This window comes from Bubalus kerabau, chromosome 1 (assembly GCF_029407905.1).
Source record: "Bubalus kerabau isolate K-KA32 ecotype Philippines breed swamp buffalo chromosome 1, PCC_UOA_SB_1v2, whole genome shotgun sequence".
Taxonomy (NCBI): domain Eukaryota; kingdom Metazoa; phylum Chordata; class Mammalia; order Artiodactyla; family Bovidae; genus Bubalus; species Bubalus kerabau.
In genome coordinates, this window is record NC_073624.1 from 148,850,940 (window position 1) to 148,872,661 (window position 21,722).

The 21,722-nt window shown below is 47.0% G+C and overlaps 1 protein-coding gene and 1 non-coding gene across 6 annotated transcripts in view; both read left to right on the forward strand.

Annotated features, from left to right (window-relative positions):
• The window catches only part of HK1 (hexokinase 1), a 99,698-nt gene that overhangs the window by 51,405 nt on the left and 26,571 nt on the right, over positions 1–21,722 (forward strand). For all 5 annotated transcript variants that reach the window (XM_055534866.1, XM_055534875.1, XM_055534862.1 and 2 more), the window contains 5 exons: positions 8,020–8,168; positions 14,270–14,389; positions 16,362–16,457; positions 17,049–17,148; positions 17,262–17,445. In XM_055534866.1, the coding sequence (XP_055390841.1) occupies positions 8,020–8,168; positions 14,270–14,389; positions 16,362–16,457; positions 17,049–17,148; positions 17,262–17,445 (649 nt within the window). The remainder of the gene's footprint in view (positions 1–8,019; positions 8,169–14,269; positions 14,390–16,361; positions 16,458–17,048; positions 17,149–17,261; positions 17,446–21,722) is intronic.
• TRNAE-UUC (transfer RNA glutamic acid (anticodon UUC)) lies at positions 20,098–20,170 on the forward strand. The gene has a single exon. It is a non-coding gene; the product is annotated as a tRNA-Glu (tRNA).

The following is a 21,722-nucleotide window of genomic DNA, read 5'->3' on the forward strand; positions in this document are numbered from 1 at the left end:
CCCTGGTGGCTCAGGTGGTAAAGAATCTGCCTGCAATACGGGAGACCTGGCTTTGATCCCTGGGTCAGAAAGAACCCCTGGAGAAGGGAATGGTAACCCACTCCAGTATTCTTGCCTGGGAAATCCCACGGATAGAGGAGCCTGGAAGGCTACAGTCCATGGGGTCGCAGAGTCAGACACGACTGGATGACTAACACGCTTCTTCCTGGACTTTCCAGGTGGCGCTAGTGGTAAAGAACACACCTTCCAATGCAGGAGATGGAAGATCCCTGGGTCAGAAAGATCCCCTGGAGGGAGGGCATGGCAACCCACTCCAGTAATCTTGCCTGGAGAATCCTCATGGACAGAGGAGTCTGGCGGGCTACAATCCGTAGGGTCGCAGAGTCAGACATGACTGAGTGACTTAGCACACTCACAGTTAAATTGGTGGGGCTTAAGATAAACTGCTTTCCAGCCAAAGGAAGGAAAACGTTTCCTTTTCTCACTGCATTTGGGCTGTTTACTTACCTTTCTCAGTCCTTATGTGGGAAGATGGTTGGATTATCTCAGAAATTCTCTCATTTGATGAAATCTCCTAAATGCCTAGCATTCCAGTTGGGTTTCTGATGAAGGTGTAAACTCTCATTGGCTAGCAGGATTGCAGACAGGAGGCTTTGTGTCTTGTGTACAGGATTAATTCATGGAGCAGGCAACGGGAGGCATTTCATGAATGCTGAGTTTTGTTTGCCCTGTATTCCAGCACAGGTCTGGACTCAAGAGAGACATCTGTTTCAGTGTTTGTTTTCCATTATTTGCTGGTAATAATGGCTGTCATTAGAAAGTGGAGAGTTGCCAGGGGCCCTTCAGATGCTTTGTTTAATGAGCCTTCTATAGAAGAGCAGTTCTTCTTGGCTTCAGTGGAAATGGGAAATGTAGGATGAAGTCTCGGCAGTGGCAGGCAGGAAGGTTGAAGCCAAAGATTTGAAGAGGAAGTAAGAAGGAAGCCGACTGCTGCAAGGAGACTGAACTTGAAATAGAAGGAAAAAATAGAGTTTCAGACCACTGGATTAATCTCTGGCTCTGCTGCGTATTATCTGTGTGATCTTGGAGAAGTCACTTAACTGCTATAAGCCTCCATTTCCTCATCTGTAAAATGGGTGTGGCAGTCCTGCTGTGCCTGCCTCACAAAGCTGTCAAAAGGATCAAAGTGCTTTGGAAACTGCAAACCACCATGAGAGTCACAGAGAGTCATTGTTCTGCTAGTCATCATTATACCTTAATAAATGACTTTCTAAGAATTCTTAATGAGCTTCCCTGGTGGCTCAGTGGTAAAGAATCTGCCTGCAAATGCTGGAGACATGGGTTTGATCCCTGGGTCAGGAAGATCCCCTGGAGAAGGAAATGGCAACACATTCCAGTATTCTTGCCTGGGAAATCCCATGGAAAGAGGAGCCTGGTGGGCTACAGTCCATGGGGTCACAAAAGAATCAGGCACAGCTTAGCAACTAAACAATGACGAAGAATTCTTTGGAAGAATTTCCCAACTTTGGAAAGCCCTTCCCATCTGATGTGGCCAAAGGACCCCTACCCATCAGACCTAAATGTAGATGTCTAGCCCTGGAGGAAAATGTCAGAGCTTTTCAGAATTCACCTGCATCCCTGTGATGTTATGGGAGGGAGGAGACAAAAAAAGGGGGGAAGCGAAGGCAGGCTGTCTCACCGCCACCCCAATACCCCTCATAATGTGGATGAGCCCACAGACTACAGCTCTGGTTCCTCTGCAGCTGGGTGATTGAACATCACGACTCTGAATGGGGGGACCAACTGAGATAAAGGGGAGGATACATCCTTTATGGAGGGCAAGTTGGTATTTGGAGCGCCCATTGCCTAGTAAAGAATGTTGAACGCAGCAGCATCTGCTTTTAACTGAAAGAAATCTAACTCAAAGTTGTATAAGCAAGAAAGGGAATTCTAGGTTCACATAATGGAAAGTGTAGTTGTAAGTTGGCTCCTGTAACCAAGGCCTCATCTGTCTCTTAACCAAGGCTTCATTCGTAGGCTGCCTCTCCCTTATGGGGGCAGAGATAGCCCCAGCGGCCGTAGCTGACACATCCCCAAACTAGAGGTCCCGGGGTGGTCTTGGAGAAGGTGGTGATTGGCTGATGTGGGTCACGTGCCCACCCTGAACCAATCATGTTGGCCAAAGTTGGGGACTCTGGATGCTCTTGGGTCATATGGAACAGGCGTTCAACCCCAACCCCAATTCAGATGACAAAATGGGAAGGGTGGTTATCTAAAGAGACACCAGACAGCAAGCAAAGCTTTCCAGACACCTTGCTGTCCTTGCCAGAAGTCATTCCTTGATGTCCGTTGCCTGGCAGAGGATAGGGCTGAACAGACCATGCATTTAACCCAGGTGTTCTAACTGAACTAGCTGCAAACACTTTCTGATTTGCCTACTGTATGTGGGACTCAGTACTGGGGAGAAGGAAGTAAGCATGCTAAATTGCCCTTGCCTTCAAATTACTCATCACCCAGATGAGGAAGATAAAACTTCTATGTGTATATATGTGTGTATATGTATATGTGTATATATATATATATATATATGTATGTATGTATTAATGAGCATCCCAGTATTTGCAAGTATACGAGTGACTAAGGAAAGGGAAGGGCCCTGGCCTTACTGCAGGCGTGACCATGAGCAAGTCATTCAGCAGGTTTGGTTGGAGCTACCTTATCCATAGATTGAGGAGGCGAGTTAATATTTGTCCCATATTTCCTGTGCTGCAAATGTGATTTACAGAAGAGATGCCAACTGCCATTTCTTTTAGCGAGCACAAACACACCCTGGAATCAGGGTCACTGCTCAGGAAGGGATCAGGGCTGCATTGGGCTTAACAGTGACCGCTTGTAAAATGCCTTCAGGGAAAGGCCCCTTCACAAATCATCTCAAGGCTAACTTTTCTGGTCTCCTTCTCTGCCCCTAACTCCCTGAAACCCTATTAACCTGTGTTTGTTGAAAAAAGAAAAGGAGAAATGGGGTGGACAGACTGTGGTGTGAGGCTGGGACGGGGCAGGGGTCTTACAGAGCTGCAGAAGTGTGGGTTGGCCCCATGCACCCTAAGGCCAGGTTCTTCCTTGACCTAGAGGCAGATGAAATCATTTAAACTTATCCTGCTTGAAAACTTGAGACCTGGGGCTTCAGAGGTGCTGCCTGAAACCTGATTCCTTCCTGCACAAAGGGCTAAAAACTCTTACCTGTTGTGTGTTGACAATGACACCAATAAGCAAGAGATCCCCCACTGTCACGTGGAACTTGAGCACAAGAACCTGCTTTTACTTAGTCCCTTGATTCAACTGAAGATGAGACTTTTGACCTGACTGATTTATCAAGATTTCTCAAGCTATTTTTTTAAGTTATGATGAAAGCCAGTGCAAAACATGAAATAATAACTGGTTTTATTTTTTTAATTAAAAAAGTAAATACATTAATTAAATAAAAATGTTAGGAAGGAAAAGCACCCATATTTTCATCCTAGCACAGTGTCTGCTTTTGTGTGTGTTGTTTCCCTGTATACAAGTGGTTTATAGAGAGATGTAGCCATTCCTGACATGCTGACATCTCACGCTAATGCTGTCCCTGGGGATCCTTGTTTCTGAGGTCTGTCCAAGAGGCAGTTGTATCCAATGGCTATGAATTTGGGCTTTGGATTCAAATTCTGGCTCTGGCAATTACTGGCTGTGTGCTTGGGCAAGTTCCCTAACCCCTCCTAGACTTTACTTGCTCATCTGCAGAATGGGGATCATAATAGTACCTACTTCACAGAGTGGAGAGGGGTTAAAAGTAAAATGAGACAGAAGAAGTACTTAGCAATTGGAGAACAGAAAGGTTCAATGAATGATAGTAAGTTAAGTGTTTCTGATGTTCTAGTAATTCATTCTCCTGGGAAGGGACCCTCTCATATCACATTTATTTTTTTACCCAGTAGTCATGTAAGCACTATAGGGATTAGGATTCTGATGGGAACTCAGGGAAAACCCAAAACTGATTTGAATGACCTGTGACATCAGGGTCAGAATTTCTCACAAAGCTGAGACACCTTCTTCCTAGCATTCTCACTTGGTCTCTTTCCTTTGGACCACTGGCTCAGTTGCTAAGTTGTGTCCAACTCTGCGACTGAGGGACTGCAGCATGCCAGACTTCCCTGTCCTTCACCATCTCCCAGAGATTGCTCAAACTCATGTCATTGAGTTGCTGATGCCATCCAACCATCTTGTCCTCTGTCGCCCCCTTCTCCTCCTGCCCTCAGTCTTTCCCAGCATCAGGGTTTTTTCCAATGAGTTGGCTCTTCACATCAAGTGGCCAAAATGTTGGCGCTTCAGCTTCAGCCTCAGTCCTTCCTGAACATTCAGGGTTGATTTCCTTTAGGACTGACTGGCTTGATCTCCTTGATGTCCAAGGGATCAAAGAGTCTTCTCCAGCACCACAGTTCGAAAGCAACATTTCTTCAGTGCTTAGCCTTCTTTATGGTCCAGCTCTTATATCTTGTACATGACTACTGTAAAAACCATAGCTTGAACTATACAGACCTTTGTTGGCAAAGTGATGTCTCTGCTTTTAAATATACTGTCTAGGTTTGTCATAGCTTTTCTTCCAAGGAGCTAGCCTCTTAATTTCATGGGTTCAGTCACCATCTGCAGTGATTTTGAAACCCAAGAAAATAAAGTCTGTCATGGTTTCCATTTTTTCTGTATCTATTTGCCATGAAGTGTTGGGGCTGGATGCTGTGATCTTAGTTTTTTGAATGTTGGGTTTTAAGCCAACTTTTTCACTCTCCTTTTTCACCTTCATCAAGAGGCTTTTTGGTTCTTCTTTGCTTTGTGCCATTTAGGGTGGTATCATCTGCATATCTGAGGTTATTGACATTTCTCCTGGCAGTCTTGTTTCCAGCTTGTGATTCATCCAGCCTGGCATTTTGCTTGATGTACTCTGCATTCAAGTTAAATAAGCAGGGTGACAAGTAACCTTGACATACTCCTTTCCCAATTTTGAACCAGTCCATTGTTCCATGCCTGGTTCTAACTGTTGCTTCTTGACTTAAATACAGGTTTCTCAGGAGGCAGGTAAGGTGGTCTGATATTCCAATCTCTTTAAGAAACAACAACTCATGTGGTACATCCATACTGTGGAATATAACTTGTCACAGAAAGGAATTGAGGTACTGGTATATGCTTCAGTGCAGGTGAACCTTGAAAGCATTATGGTACATGAAAGAAGTCAGCCACAGGGGACCACATATTTTATGTGTCCATTGTAATGAAATGTTCAGAATAGGGAAATCTGTTGAGACAGACAGTGGATTAGTGGCTGGTAGTGGATGAGGCAGTTTGGGAGGAAATGGGGAGTGACTGCTAACGTTTCTTTTGTGGATGATGAAAAATTTCTGTAATTAGATGGTGGTGATGTAAATATACTAAAACTCACCAAACCGTACACTTTAAAATGTGATAGATGGAGACTTCCTTGGTAGTCCAGTGGTGCAGTTAGGACGTCACTCTTTTATTGCAGGGGGCATGGGTTTGATGCCCATGCCCCCTTGAGCCATGTGGCATGGCCAAATAATAAAAATAAAATCAAATGTGATATTTTAATTATTTCTCAGTAAAGCTGTTACTAAGAAAACAACCAACCAATCAGTGGTATAACTGCTTCCTGTTTAATGAACAAGAAGCCAAACTTCCTTGAATGAATGAATGGGCCACCAACCCTTGTGATTAAGCAGCTACCAAGCACTTATTGAACTACCCTGGGTACCAAGGGCAGATGTAAAGAATCCTAATTATGATTTTTCCCTCAAAGAGCTTGAGAGGATAAGAAGAGAAATTCAATTGTAAATGTCTTTGGTTTATTCCTCGATTCCTTTGCTACCCTCATTAATTCAAGTATTAATATTGGTTGTGTTCACGCTATATGCCAAACAACCATTCTGAGTTCCAGAAATAGAGCAGTGTGTCAGAGCCTAAAGTTTGTTGGAATCAAATACAAAGAGGGTGTCAGTTTATAAAAAAAGAAGTTTAAAAAAACCCAACAATCCATTACTTTAAAAAAATAAAATAAAAACTTCAAGGGGCTCAAAATAATGAAAACAATGTTGCAAAAGAAGAACAGGGTTGGAGGACTTTCACTTCCCAGTTTCAAATTTTTGGAAGCAGTCAGGTCAGTGTGGTACTGCGGTTCGGATAGATATACAGATCAATGAATCAGAATTGAGTGTTCACTGTGTCAATTACATCTCAAAACTGGGGGAAAAAAAGAATTGGGAGTTCAGAAATAAATCCATACATTTATGGTCACTTGATTTTTGACAAGGGCATCAAGACTTTTCAGTGAGGACAAGAAAAGTCTGTTTAGCAAATGGTGTTGCTATTTGACAGTGCCTGCCTGGTAGCTCAGTGGTGAAGAATCTGCCTGCCAGCGCAGGAGACAGAGGAGACATGGGTTCGATCCCTGGGTCGGGAAGATCCTCTGGAGAAGGAAATGGCAACCCACTCCAGTATTCTTGCCTGGGAAATCCATGGACAGAGGAACCTGGTGGGTTATAGTTCATTGGATCACAAAAAACACAACTCAGCAACTAAGAAGCAACAATCCATGTGCCGAAGAAGGAAGCTGAACCTCTACTTCAGACCATATACACAAATTAACTCAAAATGGATCAAATACCTCAATGTAAGAACTAAAACTATAAAACTCTTAGAAGGAAACATAGGTACGAATCTTTGTGACCTTGAATTTGGCAATGGATTTTTAGATATGACACCAAAAGCATCAGCCACAGAAGAAAAAAGATAAGTCGCACTTCATCAAAGTTATAAACTCTTGTGCTTCAAAAGTCATCATCAAGAAAGTAAGGTGATGGTGAGACAGTGATAATGTAGCATCAGAAGTAAAATTAACAGATTTTCATTGATTTTGGAGGGGACCTGGGATAAAGAATGCTGGGTGGAGGCTTAGTGGCTTGGTTTCTCATCGCGGCCACCTCCACCGGTGCTCTATGGCAGTCTTGGCACACAGGCCTGTTGTCTTTCTCTAACCCACTGAGGTCCACCCCAATCACTGCTCACACTGGTCGTGAGGAATAACGCCGGTTCAAGCCGGTTTGCTCTTGTAAACTGGTTTACTCTTGACCAGGAGGGACTTCTGTTAAAAACATCCCCTGGGCAGAAACAACATGCATGTCCAGTATCTGATGAATGGATACACATACAATGAAATATCACCCAGCCTGAAAAAAGGAGTGAACTACTGATATAGGTTATAACATGGATCAACCCTGGAGACTTGATACAATGTGAAATATCTAGAATAGGCAAATTCATAGAAATAAAAAGTAGAATAGTGTTTGCCTGGGGCTGGGGACAAGGGAAATGGGGAATTACTGCTTAATGGTTAAAAGGTTCTGTCTGGGATGATGAAAATTTTTGAGAATGGTGGTGGTAGTTGTGTAACATTGTGAACATATTTAATGTCAAGGGGTTGTACACTGAGAAATGGTTGCAGTGGAAAATTTTATGTTATGTATATTTTACTACAATTAAAAAGAATCCCCTGGGGAATCAGTGGAGCTACGGACTAGCTGGAATTGGTATCTCATGGAATAGACCTCAGATGTAGGGTTTTCTCTGAGTTGAAATGCTGTTTTTATTTTTACCTTATGGATAACATAGCCATTTGTGAGAAGGGGTAAAGAGTTGGAGAACGATGGTTAGTACTTGAATGAAGTTCATACTTTCGTTCTCCTGCAGTTGGGACTGAGCGGGACTGTGTGAAGCTGTCTGCCTAGGGACGCCCGGCTGGGAGAGGGCTTCTCTTGCCCACTCTTCCAGGTGGGGCTGTACTGTGATGGGGTCTACATGACTCCTATTTTGTGGCCGAAAGCACGGTGAAGTGGGGCCAGACCCTGTTGAGAAGTGGGTGAAGCGTGCGGCCTTCCCAGGGGACTTGAATCTGATGTGATGTTATTGTCTCCATAACAGAAAAGGGAGATTTCATCGCCCTGGATCTTGGCGGATCTTTCTTTCGAATTCTGCGGGTGCAGGTGAATCACGAGCAGAACCAGGCTGTTCATATGGAGTCTGAGGTTTACGACACCCCGGAGAACATCATGCATGGCAGTGGAAGCCAGGTGGGTCTCTACTTCCCTTCTGACTAGCCCCTGTGGCCTAAGCATCAGCTCCAGGGTACCCCCAGGAACCAGCCCCAGAGCAGTGGTGCGCCGAGCCCTGGGGCGAGTCCATCATAGGCATACATAGAGGACTCCCGGGTGGAAGGGTATGACTGCCTGAAGAGATCCCCACCATGTGAATGAGCTGGAGGATGGGAGGGGGCTACTGGTCCTTTCAGCTGCTGGGCCTTTCAGGTGAGGGGTGTAAAGAGGAGGCCCAGCGGGTAAATGCATTCATTCCCTAAGAATCCTGGGGTGGTTCCCCAGAAGAGGGAGAGCAGAGCCCTTGGATGAAAGCCCTTCTTCCAAGTCATAGTCCGCCTCACCCAGTTCCCCCAAGGCCTCGGCCTCGTCAGTTGTGGCTGTCACCTTGTGGGACATCAGGAATCTGAGTTCAGAGCCCCAGGACTATTCTAAAGGGCTCCTGGCTTCCAACTGAATAGTCTCCTACGAGACCTTGGCATGGAAAGCAGTGAGGGCAGGGCCTTGCCTGGAAAGTCACCATCCCTTCCTCTCACACTTGTAACCCCTGCCAGCGAAAGGGCTGCCTTCTTTTGCTGGCCAAGGCCATGCGCGTGCTCAGAAGGGCCTGTCCACCCTCCTGCTTCCCCATCTGATTGTGGTGGGTGGTAGGTCGCAGGCACACTGAGGACCCTGTGATCAGGTTGTAGGCAGCCCTTGACAGGCTTGCGGTCATTTCTGGTCCTGTTCTGCTCCTTCCCTTCTCCTGCAGATGTTCTGACCCCTCCCCTCCTGTTTAGAGCTCGCCTCCTAAGTCATGGTTATTGTCAGGATATGTATTATTCAGAGCTTGCCAAATATTTGTTTTAGGGAGGGTGTGTTCACAGCAAGGTTCATGACTAAGTTCTGCAGAAAACCTAATGGCTCTGGGCTGGACTTTGGGATGAAGCCCAGCTCCTTCTCTTGACTCCTCTTTGTTCCTAAATTCCCGTGGCTGGGACCTAATGCAGACTCCACCTTTTCCTTCTACCAGAGAAAACGGCTAATCCTGGTCTTTCACCTGCTGCCGAGGAGGGGCAGGGGTTGTGTTCAGAATTTTTCAGACTGTGAGCATTGATGGGGACACTGTCCTTAGGCCACTTTTTATCGGCCATTGAAACGGGTGCATCACTCATCGGATGCCCCTGCCCAGAGGTCTCTCCACTATCCCCACATAACAGGGCTGCAGAGATTGGCTCATTCATTCAGTGTGTGCATGAAGGCTGCCAGCGAGTGGGTCTCCTCACCCTGCCCAGTGCCCACCACATTGCTCCTTTCTGCAGGTGGCCAGCAGCCTCCGGTTGGCATCTTGCTCCTTCTATTTGCCAACAAATACTGATTAGTCACTCTTCCCCATGGCCCTTGGGAGGAGCCACCTCTGCCTCCTGCCTTCACCTTTGGGACTTGCCCCCCATGCTGTGGACATTCCTGTGAGTCTTGGCTTTTTAGGAGCAAGGTTTGTAAATTAAGGGGATGCCCTCCTTCAGGTGCACGCTTGCTGCATCACTTCTGCAGTGACTTTTTTTTTTTTAAGATTTTTAGAAAAACATTTATTTCTTAAAAGTTAACATGTGCATACTGCTGCTGCTGCTGCTAAGTTGCTTCAGTCGTGTCCGACTCTGTGTGACCCCATAGACGGCAGCCCACCAGGCTCCCCCGTCCCTGGAATTCTCCAGGCAAGAACACTGGAGTGGGTTGCCATTTCCTTCTCCAATGCATGAAAGTGAAAAGTGAAAGGGAAGTCACTTAGTCGTGTCTGACTCTTAGCGACCCCATGGACTACAGCCTACCAGGCTCCATCCATGGGATTTTCCAGGCAAGAGTACTGGAGTGGGGTGCCATTGCCTTCTCTGCATGTACATACTAGGAAACCAAAAAACACAAGAAGCAGAAGACACAGTCATCCAAAATCGTGAGCAGTTTACCGTTTGATGTGTCCTTCTAGGTCTTGTTTGTTTACACAACAAAGCATCCATTTTTATGTAATTAAGATCATACAGTTGTGTATCATGCTTTTTCACACATCGTGAATATTTATTGTTTCAGAGTTCCGAAGCTAATGACTCTTCTAATTGCTGCCCCCAGGACCTTGTCTGTCCCAGCCTCTGTCCCCTTCTTCCTAGCTCCAAGATTACTTTGTTTCCAGCTGTTTCTGCAGCTGCCCCTTTCAAGCAGTTTGCAAAGAAAAGATGTTGATGTTGATGAGGATAATGATAATGTTATATTATTAGAGCAAATACTTGCATAGAACTTGTTATGTATGTCACTGATATAAGCCCTTTATACAGATTAACTCATTTAATCATCATTACAACTCTGTGGGTAGATATTATTATTATTCCTGTTTCACAGATGAGAAGATTGAGGTTCAGATGTTAAGTGATCAGCCCCTTGGGTCACACAGCACATAAGCGATAAAGCTGGGTTTTGAACCTGGGCAGTCTGGCTCCAGATGTGACAGTTTTAGCAATGTGGGGCACTCTTAGACTGGGTCTTTGTTTTTAATTAATTAATAAATTAATTAGTGTTTTTACTAAAAATTTTTGAGAGTATAGAAATGTGTGGGCAAGGAGGAAGATTCAAGAGATCGAGGGAGGAGAGGGTTGGCAGTTGAAAAATAGGGATGAAGCGGCAACCTCTTGTCTAGAAGTTTGGTGTGAGGTTAGCAATAAATATCGGTGGCCCATTTTTCTGATATCTCTTGTTGACCATAGAATACTCTAGTCCACAAAGGGCCCCATTTTGCCTGTGAAGCAGCTCAAACTCACAGCCGGTGAATTGTGCTGAATTCTTGGGACTGTGATCTCATGTTCAAACATAGGCAGGAATTTTTGACAGATTTTAAAACCTTTTACTCTAAATAATTTTAAACTTTCAGAAAAACTTTAAGATAAGCACAGAGAGCTTTTTATGTCCTTTATCCAGATTTCCCAATTAGCTATTTGTTCTACCCTTTTTTCTCTCTTGCTCTACACACACACACATAACACACACACACATAACACACACACACACATAACACACACACACATAACACACACACAACACACACACACATAACACACACACATAACACACACACACATAACACATACACACATAACACACACACACAACACACACACACACACACAACACACACACACATAACACACACACATAACACACACGGAAACAAAGTATCTTGAAAGTGTCAGCACAGCTTGACGCGTTAATAATTGCAGAAATATAATTGCGTCCTTCTTAAAACATCACTTATTTAGCTTGGGGAGTTTTGAATACTAAATAACTTAAATTTATTTAAATTAAATAAATGTGCATGTTGTCAGGAAAGAAAAAAAAAATGTTTTTTAGTCACTAAAATTTTGAGTGCAGAGAGGCTGGGTAGCTTCCGTTTTTGGTTGGTCAGACAGGAGTTAGCCTGGGGGAAGCTTCCTGTCTATTCTGAGCAGGCTTGTCACCCCTGCGTTGGGACATTCCACAAATGGCATTTCCTTTTTAGCAGAGTGCAAAGGGGTGGGTGTGTTTGACTTCAGTCCAGAGGCTGCTTCCAGCGCCCCAGCCCTGTGTAACTCACTTCCCTGCCTCTTCCTGCCCGCAGCCTGCCTGCCTTCCGCCCAGCCGGCTCCCCTGAGGGCCACGGGGAGCCTGGAGCTTCTTCCGGCAGATGACGTGGGGCGAGCTGTCGGGCTTAGTAATGGGTTTACGTCGCTCAGAAATGTAGGTCGCAGGAAGCTTAGCTGGGCTCTCCCAGGGAAGGTGGTCATGTGTCTCCTTGGTCAGAGTTGCCGCTGCCGCCATGGCCTCAGTAATAGTGACTCAGAGACAGAGGCTCCCAAGTCAGAACTGACAAGCTTTCCTTTCCTTTGGCAGGAAGATCAGACTGCAGAGCTGGGTCAGAGACACCTGGGGAAAGATGGGGATGGGAATATTGACTTCTGGCCCCCTCTGGGGGCAGCCGTGGTGCCTGGCCCTGCTCTGGCTAGGTCCTTCCTGGGTTCCTCCTACACGATTTATCCGACGTTTAATTTTGGTTTCCTCTGTCCCCTCAATGTGTCAGAGAGCTCCGACAGAGTGGCCCGGAGTGAGTAGACTGTGGTTTTGGTGAAACTGTCTCTTCTCCCCTAGAACCAGAGCCCTAGCGGGGAGAGGAAGTGGGTGCTGCTTCTGGTCTAGTTGTGTTTTATCTGTAAATTCAATCTGGAATCAGAAAGCTGTGGATTCTGGCAAATGGTCCTTGTGCCATTCCCCGACTCCTCCCTGTTCTGGGTTCTTGTTCCTCCATAGCCCTTTATCCCAGGCACCACCCCCACAGCCTGGGGACCAGCCCCCTCCCCTGTATAGGTCTCCCCCCAAATCCCTTTAGATGAGGAGGGAAGAGAAGGAGAGGGGAGGTAACCTGCCCCCTCCTCAGGCATTTGCGGGGGATCTACCCCCATGGACTCCACCCTTTCCCGTGGGCTCTCTCCTGGACACATTTGTTAAAATCAAACCTGAATAGAACTATAAGTTTAATATGGTGGTGGGGAGGGGAAGGACTGCAGCGAGAACCTTCGGGCAGTTGGCCTTGCCTTGGCTGAGCTTGCTTCCTGTGACGGTGGTTCAGCCCTGCAAACGCTGCATTCTCTGGGCTTCAAGAAGCTCCATTAGCTGTGTCAATACCATGCACACTGGAGGCCTAGTGTTAGACGACAGCCACGTGAAAAAAAAAGAGGGGTTACCTAGACTGTGGCATGGTTGCCAAAAGAGCATATATATGGTTTGGTTCTATTAATGGAGGTAGAGAGCTAAGAGAAAGGGAGGTTCTTAGTTCAACTAAGCTTTTTTTTTTTTTTATCAGAACACATGTGAAATATTATATTCAGTTCTGGATATACTTTAGAGAAATAGGGAGGTATTGGATAAATCCAAGAAGTTGCCTTAGAGGGGATGAGCTTGCTGTCATTGACAGTGTTCACACAGAGGCTAGGGAAACAGTGTTCTGACTTCTTTCTAGTGGATTCTAAGATACATATGCATATCCTGGCAACAGGTTGTAGAGCCAGCAAGTTCTACAACAGGCCGTAGAACTTGAATTGCAGTTCGCTAAATAAATCGTAGTCTGTTCACACCATAGAATACTGTGCAGCAGTGAGAACCAGCACTGGTTCTCACACAACTACGTGGATGGCCCACGCACATAATGTAGAGGAAAAGAAGGCAGACGCCACGGAGTGCACACTGCTGTTCCTTTTATCCATAGTAGACAACCATGCAAAGGGTGTTGGAAGTCAGAGTGGCTTGCGAGGCCTTGTGAGTTTGGGTGGCAGTAGCAGTGACGGCACGGGAGGGTGTCTGGGTGCTGACCCAGGTGGGTGCACCTTGTGAGAATCCAGTGGACCCTTCACTTAGGATGCGTGCACTTTTTTTGCATGCATATTGAACTTGAGTTAAAAGTAAAAATTGAATAACTCGAAGATTGTGAGATCACTCAAGTGGCCTGGAGGCTAGGCAATTGACTCACAGAGCTTCTGGCACTGACAGTGAGGGAGAGAGAGATGATGGAGTTAGAGAGAAGGGGCCAGATGGCCACTCTGCCTGGATGGCTACTGGCGGTCCATGGCCTGTGTGTAGTGGAGGATGAACTGTTTTTCTCTTATTTTCACATTTCCTAAATACCCAGATGATACATCTTAGTACCCAGGTGATACATGAGAGGCCATGTGAAGGCTTAAAAAGGCCTCCTAAGCCGTGCTGGCCCACGAGGCAGGCTATTTTCAAGGGACTCTGCTTTGCCAGTCATGCACTTCTTGGCTTCTCTTTTTTTTTTTTTTGACTGTGCTGCACATCATACATGATCTTAGTTCCTTAACAAGGGATCGAACCCACATCCCCTGCAGTGGAAGCATGGGGAGTCTTAACACTGAACCTCCGGGGAAAGCCCCACCTGGCTGCCAGGTGCCTTGGGATGGGCAGCAAGGGTAGCCAGGCTCCTTTCCGTGTTGGGCAGAGAATCCCTCACATTTTCCTGAAGTGCTAAGTCCTCTTTCTCCTTCCCAACTGCTCTCTTGTGCTTCCTCCAGCTTTTTGATCACGTCGCTGAGTGCCTGGGAGACTTCATGGAGAAAAAAAAAATCAAGGACAAGAAATTACCTGTGGGATTCACGTTTTCTTTCCCTTGTCGGCAATCCAGAATAGACGAGGTAAGACGTTCTGGGATTATCAGGCTTCCCAGACACCCCAGAGGGGAAATGCTAAGGAACCCTTTTCCTTTCTCTTACTGGATGGTCTGCGTGTCTTGTATTTTTTTTTTTTTTTTTTTTTCAGAAGCATTTGTAGAATGAATGTAAGGTCATGATAACCATGTTTATTTTTCAGTTGCTTCAGTTATATGTGTATTTTTCGTGACAAATCATGATATTTGTGGCCATTTGGTAGAGAAAACCATTTCTTAAACTCAAGCACGTGGAAGAAAACAAAGCAGGGTTAGTGGCCTTTCACGAGGACTGTTGTCAGTACTAGTTTCCTTTGGCTTTTGAGAGCTGAGGCTTGACAGCCACGCTCCTGGGCAGAAGACAGGGTGAGACTTCCCTGCTCCCGCCGGAAGAGGCAGGAGATGGGCCGGGAGTGAAGCGGCTGCTGGCTGTTTGCTGGTTCACCAGTGGCCGTGGACCGAGTGCCATCCTTGTGGGTTGGGCTAGGCCCTGGGAGAAAGCTGCACACAGGTGTGGCCTGCCTGGCAGAGGTGCTGTCTTCCAAGAAAGAAGACGTTGCAGAAGTGGATAGGGAACGTCCTCGGGGGCACAAGAGCCCCACAGGGCAGAGCAGAGCAGATGGTGCCTGGCAGAGAAAGAGCCAAAAGTGTGGCCGCCACCTGCCAGCCTTGACCCTTCTCTGGGGAGGGCTTGCTCAGCCGGGCATGCTGCCTGCTAGGAAGCCAGTGGATCCCAGGATCTAATTACCCATCTGGAGGCCTGTGCCCGCTCCTCAAGGCTGCCTGGGACCTTCAAGAGTGTCTAGACCAGCTGCCTTTTTTGACAGATGAACAGAGTCACCCTCAGAGGAGTTGGGAAGACTGCCCACGAGGAAATGGACAGAAGTGGTGGGGATAGGATCGATGTCTTGATTTCCAGTCCATGTTCTTTCCACAGCACCGTGTTTTCCAAGGCTTTGGGGGGGCCTGAGTGTCGAAAGGGTGATAACAGTGTCTGGGGGCTTTTGGAATGCCGGGTCAGCTGCAGGCTGCTGCCCGCCCTTCCTGATGCATCCTGCATGGAGGCTACCTGGCTCTCGGAGCGCAGGGCAGCGCAGTGTGGACATTCCCCCATCCCTGTGTCACCCTGGAGACCACGGGGCCTAAGTAGCAGCTCTTCCCAAACAAGCCGCATTTATAATGACTTCCTGTACTTGGGGAATAGTCACGTAGAACAATATTCTTTTCTTGGATCCTTGATTTAAGGAAAAAGATACAGAGGCAATATGTAAAACTATTGAAATAATATAAAGGTGTAAGGCAAAACGTAAAATTGCTACGCTTCTGTAGTCTCAAGTGAATTACCACTGGGTATCTGTCCTTTGTGTTTCTCTAGAAATATACACACGGAAATGGATTATACTGTATACGTAGAGTCATCGCTTACAAATGGGACTTACATTCCAAACTTGTGGAAGAGGCATGAATCACAGTTAGTGTTATCCTTTAAGCTTAGGACTTGGCTCTTAGAAGCACAGTAGCCAAGAATTATCTTAGCATTTTGTTTCTCTTCGAAATTTGGCTCTGATGAAAGAAAGTTCCTTGGGGCCGTGGAAACCAAGGTCTGGTTTGAAAATACAGACAGGTGGTCAGGTAATAACAGCATTTCTCTTTCTAAATGAAGTCTGGCTGTGCAGTTGACACCAGTTAGATCTGCATGCTGTGTGACACCACCGCACTAGCCAGCCACTGACTGAGTGTGAGCTGCAAGGTTTTTTTTTCCTGTGGCAGCCCCCAGAGAAATCCATTGTGTGGATGGATAAGCAGGAGATAAGAGTCTGGGTCTGTTACCCGATGCAATGTGTCCCCCACAGCCCCCCGGGCCTCAGCTTAGTCACTGTCCTTGAGCAGACTCCCCAGGGACCTGGAGGTTGCGGAGGCCTCCTAGCCCTCTTCCGACCCCTCTGTGCTCTCCTATGCAGGCCATCCTGATCACCTGGACAAAGAGATTTAAAGCGAGCGGCGTGGAGGGAACTGATGTGGTGAAGCTGCTTGACAAAGCCATCAAAAAGCGTGGGGTAACTTCTCACTAGCCACTTGCCTTGACCACCTAGAGGTGGGGAGTGTGGGGAGAAGGCTGTGTGACTAAGGTTCTTTCAGGGGACGGTAGTGCATGGCCTGTGGCGGTGGTGTGGGTGTAGGTCCTTGAAGACCGAGGCAGGTGAGCAGTGAGAGCTCACAGTCTGGAAGGTCGGGGCTGGTTCAAAGCAGAGCTGTCCGAGGTGCTACCAAAGAGCCAAGCTCTTGGGCAGGGGTTGGCCTCCTTTTGACAGGAGAGCAGCTGTGCAGGGAGCTGGTGTGATCGAGTGCAGCATGCCAGGGTTGCAGCAAATGCAGAAGGCACACGGATGCATTGGGATGTTTACACAGGGCTGTGGCTCTGTGAGTGAACTCCACACTGAAAAGAATCGTAAGCCAAATAATGAAGGGCACCTTTTTGTCTCCATAATGTGATCACTGGGCTTGAATGTGGTGAATTTGAGTGCCCGCAGTGATGAAAGCAGCAGCGGAGACTATGAAATGAGAGCCCTCCAGCCAGGCTATCTCAAAGGCTGGTGGTCTCTGCTCCACATGTGAGTGGGCAGTGACCCCCTCTTCTCTCCCTCCAGGACTACGATGCCAACATTGTGGCTGTGGTGAACGACACGGTGGGGACCATGATGACCTGTGGCTACGACGACCAGCAGTGTGAAGTCGGCCTCATCATTGGTAACGCCCGCCCTGTCCTTGTCCCTTCCTGAGGCCGGTGTTTCCAGCTAGCGCTGCCGTCTCTCTCGTGACGTGGTGTGGTCACAGCTGCTGATCTCGTCTCCCTCGTCCAGGTACCGGCACCAACGCCTGCTACATGGAGGAGCTGAGACACATCGACCTGGTGGAGGGCGACGAGGGAAGGATGTGCGTCAACACCGAGTGGGGGGCCTTCGGGGACGACGGGGCCCTGGAGGACATCCGCACCGAGTTCGACCGGGAGATAGACCGGGGGTCGCTCAACCCCGGGAAGCAGCTGTGAGTCCCACCCTTTCTTACTAGTCATAGAGAGGACGTATGGGACGCTTAAGGGGAGATTTGGGGTGGATGACGAGAGGGGCAGGAAGCCAGGTGATCACAAAAAGATCACCCATCAAGTGTATATTATCTCACTTTTTTTGAGACACACACAGCTGTGGCGTCTGCAACATTGAAAGCGTATTTTAAATTATTTTCTCCTTATTAATTTTTATTGAAGTATAGTTGATTTACCGTGTTGTGTTGGTTTCTGCTATACAACAAAGCAAATCGCTTATATTGATATATTTATCCACTCTTTTTTAGATTCTGTTCCCATATAGGTCAGTGTATTGAGTAAAATTCCCTGTGCTATACAGTAGGTTCTTATTAGTTATCTGTTTTATATATAGTAATAACGTGTATGCATCAATCCCAATCTCCCAATTTACCACCCCCCCAACTCCACCCCCAAATTTCTGTTTAATTACACTGTGATTGTATTCTTGTATTTTAAACATTTTAAAAATTAAAAGCACAGAAGCATTAGCCTGAAGCTAAGGTTTAAAAACATTTCCATATGATGTCCTCAGTAGGGTTTGCTGCTGAGGGTGGGAGAGGCCACTCAGCATGTGGGGTGTCTGGCGAGCAGGGAGAGCAAGCAAGTGTCCATTCATTCTGCACACACTTCTTGAGCACCTGAGATGTGCCAGCTCAGTGCTTGGCTCCAGGCATACAGAGTGGCACCTTCCCTTCCAGAACTTAAGGTCCTGTTGGGGAGGGAAGTCACATATACAAATACCTGTCATGCAGGGGAGTGGTTGGGAGCCATGTGAGTCATGCAGACTGTGGGGAGACCTTCTTCTGTGTCATGTATAAGCCAGATGGGTCACAGCTGATAAAGAACATCGCATCAGACTTCTCTGGCAAGTTGGTCTTGCCTTGGAGAGCTCTGGCCACAGAAGTATGAGTGATATTATTCAGGCTGGCGTGGGCATTGCTTCCTGTGAGCCCCTTGTTTCCTGAAGTGCATATTCATCTTTCTCTGTGACGCTAGCATGCTGCCCTCTTTGACCTCCCAGCAGCCTTATTCTGAAGTTGGGTGCTGTATCAGCACGCTGGGAGATGTTCATTGACCCTGTGAGCTTAATTGCCTTTATCCTTTGCCAGAGAGACAATGTCAGGAAGTTGTTCATTTTGAAATCTGTCACCCAAAAGATCTCAGTCCCCCAGTCTGGCTGATTGGGCCTTCCACCTGAGTTAATGGAATTGCATAAATGGCCAGCCTCCCTCCACTGGGAGTGGTGGTGGTGAATAAATGAGATCTCTTACTGGGAGAATCCTGAGTTCTTAGACCCAGCATTGAACTTCTGCTCTGCATGCCGAAACACCAGCTGGATAATAAAGAGCCCCAGCTCTGATAACCAAAGGTTTTTTCCCCTCAATCCATTGACCTAAACCCCAATTCTAAAACCTGACCCCGGCTGCCTTGAAGCTATTTACTTGCGTGTTTATATATGTCACTGGAGATCTGTGGTTGATTATAGTCCTGCCTCAGGCACCTCTGGGGCTATTCAGTACTATGGGGCATGTGTACCATATTACATCTCTAAAATCCTCAAATGTCCACATTCCCAAGCATATGTGACCCAAGGGGTTTCAGATAAGAAACAATGTACCTGTAGTTACTGTCAATCACTGAGTCTCAAGTCACCCCTCTCAGCAAAGCAGGTTGGGCAGTTGCCTGTGCTAACTGAGCAGATAAGGCCCAGGGCCTTGGCTATTTCCTTAGCCTTAATGTAGGGATCCTGCGTGGCTTGGCTGGAAACCTGGATTTTCCGTCATCCGTTTTGATTTAGTTCTGAATTTCTCTAAAGAATTGAACTGTATCCTCGGGCTGAAATGTGAACTGGCCTCCCAGTTGACTTTCAATAAACATATTTGGAATAGGGGATGGATAGAAGATGGACACGTAAAGATAGGTGGATGGGTGGATGGGGGTTGGAGGGTGAGTAGTGGATAAGAAGTGCGGCTGGGAAATGGGTGGGAAATAAGTGCATGTATAAGAGTGAGACAGGTGGGATAAGGTCCATCTCCACCTTCCCTGCTGACTGAACCATAGGTCAGGTCTTGGGAAGAACAGTCCCGAAGAGATGACAGATCTTGAGTTGTATCATATATTGCTAGAAATAGGCTATTGGTCAGAGGGTTTTTTGCCAAAGTTAATGTAGCTGGTCTCCTAGGCATCTGCCTGATTTTGGGGGTCTTCCCTGTGTCTTCTGTACAATGTCAAGTTCTTCAAAGCCGTTCTGTTTTCCTTGTACCAGGGAAAGGTGCTTGCTCCATTTGACTGATGGGGAAGTTAAGGCACTAGGACCCTGGGACAGGGCGGCTGGCTTAAATTGAGGTTTAATTTGGCTTAGGTTTGTGGTTTTCTGTCCTGCTGGAAAGTACATGTTTTTCATAGTGAACTTCCAGAATGTCTTAAGAGGCATTTCATCATTTATGAGCAAACATTATCATGAATGGTCTAAAGGAATGTTTTTCTTTTTTTTGGCTGTGCTACCCGGCATGGGGAATCTTAATTCCTTAGAAGAATTCCCCAGGACATCCCCTAGAGGAATGTTTTTCACTAGAATTACATTAAAACATTTTTTTTTTTTTAAGGGGAATTCCCTGGTTGTCCAGTGGTTAGGACTTTGCGCTTTCACTGCCAAGGGTCTAGGTTCAATCCCTGGTCAGGGAACTAAGATGCCAGAAGCTGCATGGCATGGCCAGAAAAAATAAAGAAGAATTACGTAGAGACCTTTAAAAAACATATTATTGCCTAGGTATTTTCCCACCCTACCCACCTTCCCTCCCAATCCTACTTGGCCTAGGCTGAGGCCTGTCTTCAAGAGCCTGCAAGTGATTCTAGTTTTTAACCAGGGCTGGAAACAGGTGTGCTAGCTAGCTAACTAGTATCTAGCTAGCTCTATCTAAAGGCTCTGTGCCCAGGTGGGCTCTAGACCACTGTGCATCCCCTCATTTGTTTGGATGGAAGTTTACATTTACCGAGTACTGACCACATACAGCTGACAGGAAGGGTATCAGCACAGCGGCTCTGTGGCTCCTGCCTCCGTTGCTGACAGCTGCTTCAGGACCCCTCCCCTAGCTCCCAGGTTAGAAGGCTTCTCCCTCTAAAAGGGATCGGACATGGCCTGCCTTCCTCCCTGCTGCCCTCTGTCCTGGTTCCACACCTGTGTCCTACTGCAGATGTAGCTTCCACTTCTTTCATTTTTAATTTTCCTTCTCCTCTTCTTGTCTTCTTAGGCCTTTTGCTCTTCCATTTTCTTTTATTTTCTGCTTTGTTAGGAATTCTGAATCCCATTCCCCTGTGATTCCCTCTCACATCTTCATAGTGAAGGAGACACCGCCCCCCAGAGCAGCAGCAGCAGCAGTGAATGTGCCAGCAGGGAGGTCTGGCCTGGAGAAATCTTTGGCCTGGATGGTGGTAGAGTAATTGCACCTCTTTTCAAGTCATCCTCCAAACACCTTCCTTACTGTTGCTCTGCCTGCTCCATAGACTCTCTCAGCAGTTCTAATCCTCTTTAGGTGCTCACAGACCTCACCTTCCTTCTCTGACCCTGAGTTGCCCGTTGGAGCAGACCCTGGCTGCCAAGGGCATTCCTTGTCAGCATCCAATCCCCTGCTCACCTTTCCCAGACTCCCCCAGGCCCTGTGGGCCACAGCCCTGCCTGTGCCCACCAGCATGCAGCGAGGCTGCAACACCATGGTGCCACCCACTGGCCTGTGGTCATAGGTATCTGACTGCTGAGCAGCAGATCACGGCTTGCTGGCTTTCGCTGGAGGCTTCTGATAAGCGCTGTTTCCTTGTTCTGCTGCTCCAGCAGGGACTCTAGGGACTGGGAAAGGACAGATTCTTGGCCTCAGGCTTCCTTTATCTGAAAAGGGGGATGGCAGTGTCTATGTGTCTAAGAGACCATCATGTAGAAAAGGGAGCAGATCATTCTGAGTGTCTCCAGAAGGCAGAACAAGAAGCAATGGGTGGGACTTCTCTGGAGGTCCAGTGGTTTAGGAATCCACCTGCCAATGCAGGAGGTGTGGTTTGATCCCTGGTCTGGGAAGATCCCACATTCTGTGGGGCAACGAAGCCTGTGCCCCACAACTGCTGAACCCCGATAGCATTCGAGCCCATGCTCTGCAACTAGAGAGTAGCCCCTGTTCCCTGCAACTAGAGAAAGCCTGGGCACAGCAACGGAGACCTGGCGCGGCCAAAAATAAAAAAGAAGCAGCAG